This window comes from Myotis davidii, unplaced genomic scaffold (genome assembly GCF_000327345.1).
Source record: "Myotis davidii unplaced genomic scaffold, ASM32734v1 scaffold333, whole genome shotgun sequence".
In the NCBI taxonomy this organism is placed as follows: Eukaryota; Metazoa; Chordata; class Mammalia; order Chiroptera; family Vespertilionidae; genus Myotis; species Myotis davidii.
The window spans coordinates 815,075-823,531 of NW_006285266.1; the positions used below are offsets into that span (position 1 = coordinate 815,075).

The 8,457-nt window shown below is 37.5% G+C and overlaps 1 protein-coding gene across 1 annotated transcript in view; it reads right to left on the reverse strand.

Annotated features, from left to right (window-relative positions):
- The window catches only part of CDC42BPA (CDC42 binding protein kinase alpha), a 178,442-nt gene that overhangs the window by 69,735 nt on the left and 100,250 nt on the right, over nt 1-8,457 (reverse strand). Inside the window, exons 10-11 of the mRNA XM_015558957.1 lie at nt 6,570-6,692; nt 2,649-2,782 (exon numbers count right to left, since the gene is read on the reverse strand). Of these exons, the coding sequence (XP_015414443.1) occupies nt 2,649-2,782; nt 6,570-6,692 (257 nt within the window). The remainder of the gene's footprint in view (nt 1-2,648; nt 2,783-6,569; nt 6,693-8,457) is intronic.

Sequence of the window (8,457 nt, forward strand, 5' to 3'; positions counted from 1 at the left end):
TTTTTTTAAGAAAGACTAGAAAGATAAGGAAGAAAATTACAAGATAATCTTACTGATGAAAACAAATTTTAAAAATTCAGAAAAAAAGACATTAGCAAATCAGTTCTAATGATGTATAAAGTGAAAAACATAAACTCTAGAATTAGAGTTGTGTTGAAATTCGAGCTCTTCCACTTCCTAGCTCTACTATAATCTTGAACAAATGTACTTCTCTGTGCTGAGTCTTACCATCTGTAAAATGAGAATAATAATACCATCACCCAAATCACAGGGCACTAACAAAGATTAAATGGTCTAATCTATATAAAGCACTTAAAACAGTGCTATTAGAAGACATGCTATGTGTTACCTATACTATCATGTTATTATTTAGAAGCTAATTCATGGATCATTTCTGTTTAACCCACAAATGAAGAAGTGGTTTAACATTTAAAAAGTCTGTAAATATAATTCAGTACACCAATTTATTGAAGAACAATCGTATCAATACTCATTTTTGATAAAAATGGTTAGCAAAATAGGAACAAAAGAGTTAACAGAAACATAGAGAAACATTATTATTAGTGGTGAAATATTAGAAGCATTTTCTTTGACATCAGGAATAAGACAGAAATGACTGCTAGTACCGCTTCTATTTGACATGGTACTAGAGGTCCAAGCTAATACAGTAAGACAAGGAAAGAAAGAAAAGTCATAAAATTTTTTTAAATATTTAAAAATTTTAAATAATTTCTGTCATTTGCAGAAAACTTTAAAGAATCTCAAATATGTTATTACAATTAATAACAGTTAAGCAATATTGCTACAACACTATCAATAAGAACATGTAATTTCTAAAGATACTATCTAAAATGTGAAGAAACAGAGAATAATAAATTTAAGAAAAAGCAAACAGGACCTGTATAAAAATTTACAGAAAAACATTTAAAAAGACTTAATGATCTGGAGAGATATAGCATGTTTGTGGATAAAAAGAATGTGGGTCTACAGAGAAAATATTTTTATGTTTTGGCACAGTTAAGCCTTTCTAAGCAAATCTGACTCAAACTTGGGAAATAAGCAAGCCTTTTAGAGTAATTTATGGGTAATTTTGATGGTGAGAGATCCAAAGAGCTTGAACTCCTGGGCGCATGCGCTTCCATTCCAGTGAAGAGCCTGACCAGGGAGCTGCCCTCCTTATAAAGCTGGGGGCTCTGGGCAGCTTCACACTGGACGGTGTTTATATTCCAGTGTCCTGATCCTTCTCGTTAGGTTTCCAAGGAGGGGCTCAGACGGGTGGGTGGAGACGGGGAGCAGGAAGCGTTTGCTTCTCTCCTCTGTACACAAACCCTGACTCACAGGCCGGGGTCCTCACCCACAGCACAGACTGTCTGTGTGCAGGGCTTTACCCACCCAGCAATCACTGCAATGGCCCAGAAGAACAAACTGGCATGCAGGGAGCCATGTAGTTATTATTATTTGTTTTGTTAATCCTCACCCAAGGATATTTTTTCCATTGATTTTTTAAGAGAGAGTGGAAGGGAGGTGGGAGAGAGAGAGAGACACAGAGAGAGAAAAACATTGATGTGAGAGAGGCACACTGATTTGTTGCCTCCCGTACGGGCAACTAATATATATAATTATAATAATTATGTACAATAATTTAGTAGTTTTTCATTACTAGCTATTAATCAATTATTATATACTACATCACTGAATTCAATTTTTACTACATCATAAGCCACTTATTTCTTATTGCACTGGCTAGTGTTAATTCCAATATTTAAAAAAATAAGTCAATGAAAGGCAAAGTTCCCACAGAACGTGGTTTAAGTAAAGTATTTTTCTCTAGAGCTTGAATATTACTTACCCTATTAGGCTGTTACAGTGTCCTAGCTATTAATACATTTTGTTGATGTTTATAATACTGTTTGTTACACCAAGTCCTTATGAAAATAACTTTAGTTTGTTTATCTACACTTTGAAAGATAAACTGACATTTAAAAATTTTTTTAAAGCATTAAAGAAATTTTCTGCTCTAGCCAGTTTGGCTCAGTGGCTAGAGTGTCGGCCTGCGGACTAAAGGGTCCCAGGTTCAATTCCCGACAACGGCACATGCCTGGGTTGCAGGCTCGATCCCCAGTAGGGGGAGTGCAGGAGGCAGCCGATCAATGATTCTCTCTCATCATTGATGTTTCTATCTCTCTCTCCCTCTTCCTTCCTCTCTGAAATCAATAAAGAAATATATTTTTCTTTTTTAAAAAAAGAAATTTTCCATTATAATCTTTTAGGAACGTTGGTATTAGTAAGTCATAATAAAAATGCGCCTATATTTTTATTTGTCCACAGACATTTACTGATTTTACTATTCTCTTATTTCTTCATATTTCTTTTTTAGTAACATTCACTTTTAATCAAATCCGTTGATTAGTAACTTTCCAAAAGAAAAAAAAAAGATTAGAATTTTAAAGCCTCAAGAATATAAGATTTTCATTACCAGCCATTAATCAAATGACATACACCAAAATAATTGCTAAATTTTTAAAGCAACTTTTTACAGATAACATCTACTATATATTAGTACAATTCAATATGAATGCTTTCAGTATACAAATTAAACAAGATTGAGAATTCAGAAAAGCCTTTAACAACCTATCTATATTTTTTACCTTATTTAATTCTTCTCTTTCTTGTTGTAATGTTTTGATTTGTTTTTCATTAGCCTTGATTTGTCTAAAAGCATCGTCTAGTTCTCGCCTCACTGAATTAGCTTCTTCAAGTTGTTGTTCCAACTGACTGGATTCTAAAGAGAAGACAGTGTTTCTTTTACTATTTGTATAAAAGCAAATGCTGAAAACCAAAGTTTAAAACAACTAAATTAAAAAAATATATTTTGAATTGGTATTAGGCTTCCTGGCACCACATTCACTGTGACTTCTGACAACTAAATGCTTATCAGTGTAAAGATTTCGAAGGGCTGGTACCAGTGTGAAAATTTGCAAAACACCTTACACATCCATTAGAATAAAAGACCGTGATTCTAATAAAATAGTGCCTTTAGAGCCAGCTAAAAGCTTACAGGGAACAAAACAGAACAAAACCAGCCAAACGAATAAAACAGACAAGTTTTCCTCTCCTGCTGGTTGGCATTAGGGTGCTGATGTTAGTCAAGTCATTAGAAAATGACTTTGCTTCTAATACTGTGGTTCTAGATCATGCAGCTTGGTTTCCCTCGTGATGACTGAAGACTAAACTCTGATTTCTGGAAGTAAGTATCTGAAAACCTCTAATTGAGGTTCATTCCTCTATTTCTCAGATGAAAAAACTGAGGCTCAAGGGAGTTGAAGAACCCTCTGAGGGTCCTATTCTAAAGGAGTATCACATCTGAGACCAGCATTCTTGCATCAGCCTCCCCGATTCAGAAAGTAATATTATTAAATAATGTTTAACATTACCAGTTAAAAAGATTTATTATGAAAAAAAATTATATTTAGTATATGTTTAAATAATATTTAATAAATTGGTATAAAATGTTTCTATTTGAAGAGCTGAAGCCATTTAAACAGGAAAATCAAAACGTACTCCTTGCTAATTCTGTTCAGGATAGTTTCTGTTCTTTACACCCTGTTACTCGGAGAGTTAGCCCCAGACAAGCAGCACCAGCATCCTCTGAGAGCTGGTTGGACATGCAGGGTCTCAGACCCACTCCAAACCCACTGAGTCAGAATCTGCACTTTCACAGAATCACACTGTTTGCAAAGGAAAGTCTGAGAACCAATGCACAAATGACTGTACACTGTTGAGTTTTATAGCCTCAGTAAATAAAGTAGCATTGATACTACCTTAGCCCAATTAAAGAGTAAATATTTCATTTGTATAGACAAGTCCTATAGCCAAAAAGTCACTTAAATGTATCAGTGTATCACACACTAACTGGTTCAAGATTTCTTAAGTTCAGTAATTTACTACTATTTAGTACCCTAAAGTTATAGATTTGCTAAAAGCTTATTCATCTTAGGTGTTCTGAAAGTCTAAATACTTTTATGGATAGTATAGTTGTTTTTCGAATTTTTGAAAATGTATGTAAAGTTGCATTTTGTAAATTGCAAAGGGGCTAAGACTGGGGCCAGAGGGAGATTAATACGACAATCAAAGCACTACTCTCCGATTCCCAAGAGCATAATGCCATAGCTTTTCCATTATGTTCTTACTCCTAAAATGATTCCTAACTCCTTTGAGATGAGGTTTTACTTCTAGCCATGGTGGATATGACATCTATTATTGCCCTACCCATTCACTATATTTCTCCTTTACCTACATAAATTAGAAGAGAGAGGTGGGGGAGAGGAGGAGAAAGTAGGGAAGAGAGACAGAGAGAGGGAAAGAATTAGTTTAGGGTTGGAGAGACAGTACATAGAGCCACAAACCACCAACATCAAGGCAATAAAAGAATGGTGTTATAAAGCACATAATAGGTTACAAAAATGTTTTATTAAAAAAACAAAATCCATTCTTCATTTTCTCATAAAAATATTAAATGAGAGTATGAATTTCTTTTTTGTCTACAGATAAAGATGTATTAAGTGTCCATTATAAGGTACCAGGAAACTCTGTCCTACCTTCTTCAAGTCAGAGTATGATGAAGAGAACATATACTAAAGTGAAATTGTAAATAATTATAAATATACTAGAGGCCCAATGCATGAAATTTGTGCAAGGGGCTTGGCCCCTGCCACTGCAGTGGCTGCCTTGGCCCCCGCCCACTGTGACTGTGTCTGGAAAAACGTCTGGTCTAATTAGCATATTATGCTTTTATTATACAGATTAAAATATTCTAGGAGTTTTAAAATATTGGAAAATGTTGCCACCTGGCCAGTGTGGCTCAATGGTGAGTACCCATGAACCAGGAGGTCACTATTTGATTCCCAGTCAGGGAGCATGCCCAAGTTGCAGGCTCCATCCCCAGTAAGGGCCATGTAGGAGGCTGCCGATCAATGAATCTCTCTCATCATTGATTTTCTCTCTCTCTCCCTTCTTCTCTGAAATAAATATATTAAAAAAGAAAGAAAATGTTGCCATAGGAAAGAAAAGATATAAAAACCTTAACAGTGGGAAATTTGTTTACACAAAGGTTTTGCTTAAAAAGTATCTAGAGAAAATAACATCTGGTACACATAGTAGGTGCTCAATAAGTATTTGTGCCCAGCAAAAACATATCTTAGGAATGAGGGGGGAATTTAAGACATTCTCAGATGAAGAAAAACCAAGAATTTGTTAGCAGGCCCACCTTTTAAAAATGGCTAAAGGAAGCTCTCTAAACAGAAAGCAAACAAGGAACTCAGCCATTTCAGGAAGGAAGGAAGAACATGGCATATAAAAATATGGTAAATACAACTGAATTTTTTTCTTCTCTACAGTTTTCTAAATTATATTTCATGATGGGAGGAAACATAAACATCTATAACATGTGAAGAGGAAATACTTAAAACAATTACATAATGAACAAGGAAAAGAAAGTTATCAATATATAACAAACTGCTTTCTCTCTAAACCCACCGAGATCATGGATGACTCTAAACCCTGGGAAAGGTTATTTCACTCAGAACAAATCCAAAGCTCTTAAAACACTCAGTAAGACTCTGCTGACCAGGCAAAAGCCCTCTGTCCCCTTTACTTCCCCGACCTCGCCTCCTTCCTTCTCCCTGCTGCTCATCCTACGCCAGCCATGCTGTCCTCTGTGTTTTCTCTCAACTCAAGAGGCTCATTCTGACTCTGTGGCCCTGCACTGGCTGGTCCTTCTCCTTGGAACATAAGTTCCCAATGCAAGTGCATGGCTAAGTCCCTATCCATTTTCAAGTTTTTGTTCACGTGTCGCCTTCTCAATGAGTCTTACACCGGGACTACTTAAAATTATAGAACTTATCATGCACTTGCAACCCTTATTCTGCTCTATTTTTTAAGCTCTTGTCCCTTCTAAAATCCCGAGAGCCTAAAATAACATCTGGTACACATAGTAGGTGCTCAGTAAGTATTTGTTAAATGAATTAAATAAGTAAATGAATGGATATAATAGGTATATCAAGAATTGTCAAAATTAATTTTCATCTATCTCAGCAATACACTGAAAAATAAGTTACCAAAAAAATAAAATTTCACATGCCTTCATGCCTGCATACATGCAATTCCTTTGATTGTCCTTCCTCGTGTCTAACACACTTTCGCCTACGCATACATATACTTTACCAGACAAATTCCAACTAAATATTCCAAACTAATAGGTCTTCCAAAAAGTCACCTTTGTTAACTGAAATCTGGGTGAGGCGCTCCTCCTAGGCACGCTCCATGCACCTACATCTATGTTTCTGGCAGCCTGTACACGTGCATGGCAAAAACGATTTGTTGATCTCTCTCCCAGACCAAAATGTGAGCTCCTGAAAGCAGCAACCATTCTTATTTGCTTTCCCTCACTGGCACATAGCCTATCCCACATAACACGTAACACATGCAGTATTCAATAAATGTTTTGTGTGTGAGTAGAATATTTTAAAAAGTCTACTAAACTTAATTAATAGTGAATCACAGAAATTTACCTCTTACTTGTTTCCTTAGTTTTTCAATTTCTTCTTTTAAACTTTTTATTTCTAAATCTTTGCTTGCTGTTAGTGGACCATCAACAGTTGAATACTGCAGAGCTTGGACAGTCTGTGTTGACTCTTAAAAAAAAAGACAATAAAACAATAAATAAGAAAGCTGGCCATACACTACATTTTCAAAACTAATGGCAATATATACTTCTAGAGAAACCCTTATATAATTCTACTAGTCAAAACATCTATCCATTGAAAATAAGTACATAAACACATTAAAATCAAATCATGAAACTCCACTGTATCTGTCTTTATACAATAACAGAGGCCCGGTGCACGAACTCGTGCACTTGGGTGGGGGTCCCTCAGCCCGGCTTGTGCCCTCTTGCAGTCCGGGAGGCCTCAGGGGATGTCCAACTGACGGCTTAGGCCCGCTCCCTCTGCCGTCAGTTGGGCATCCTTGGTGCTGCTGCAGAGGTGAGAGAGGCTCCCGCCACCACTGCTGTGCTCACCAGCTGTGAGCCCGGCTTCTGGCTGAGCAGTGCTTCCCCTCTGGGAGCACACTGACCACCAGGGGGCAGGTTCTGCGTTAAGCGTCTGCCCCTTGGTGGTCAGTGCACATCATAGCAACGGGTCGTTCCGCTGTCGGGCTGAAACCAGCTCCCCGACATCCCCTGAGGGGTCCCGGATTGCAAGAGGGCTCAGGCCAGGCCAACAGACCCCACCAGTGCATGATCAGGGCCAGGGAGGGATGGAGGAGGTTGGCCAACCGGGGAGGGACCATAGAAGCACTCCAGGGCATGTCCGGCCCATTGCACTCAGTCCCGATCAGCCGGACCCAAGCAGCAATCTAACTACTGGTAGGAGCACTTGTCCCGTGGTGGTCAGTGCATGTCATAGCGACTGGTCAACCGGTCGACTGCCTGCCCCTGGTGGTCAGTGCACGCCACAGCAATCAGTTGAGCAGCCTTAGCATATCATTAGCATATTATGCTTTGATTGGTTGAATGGCAACTGGACAACTGGACACTTAGCATATTAGGCTTTTATTATATAGGATACAGGGTAGGGTAAAAGTAGGTTTACATTTGTTTGTATGGAAAATTATACATTAATTAGGAAATAATAACACAAGAATAAACTGTGTTTTGTGTATTCACAACAGTAACCCTACTTTTGCCCACCTGTATGTAGGGCAGTGGCACCATTTAGCAAATGCTCTGTCAGATGATATACGAAAAACTGAGACTGTGTATGAAGGAAGGTCTTGGGGGTGTTAATATACAAGATGTAGAACTGCTGGCCTTCCAATTTTTATGCATGAAAGTTGAGAGGCCCACTTACAAGAAACTTTGGCTCATCAGTTTAGTTAAAATAGAGATTATTCATCCTGTGGTTCTAATGAGAGGATGCAAGGTATTAAAGAAGCCTTCATTCTATTGAGTCTTATTCCCAGATAGTATCAAAGATATGGGAAAAACTTAAAACCACTTATGTCAGAAATGAAATGACTCTTGTCCTAAAATAATCATTCTGCTGCTACCTTATGGAGGGTTCCTAAATAGGAAGACCCTACCTTACCACAAATGTTGTTAGTACAAATTACTAATTGCTCTGCATTAGTCATGCACCGTTTAACAACACTGTTCTGAGAAATGCAGTTAGGCAATTTCATCATGTGAATGCCATAGAGTGCACTTACACAAACCTAGACAGTAGACTAATGTAACTGTATGTGCTATATTTTTATATGACTGGCAGCACAGTAGATCTGTTTACACCAGCATCATCATAAACAGGTAATGTGGTGCTCGGTAACTTTTTGACAGTTATGATGTCACTAAGCCATAGGAATTTTTCAATTCCATTATAATCTTATGGTATCACCATG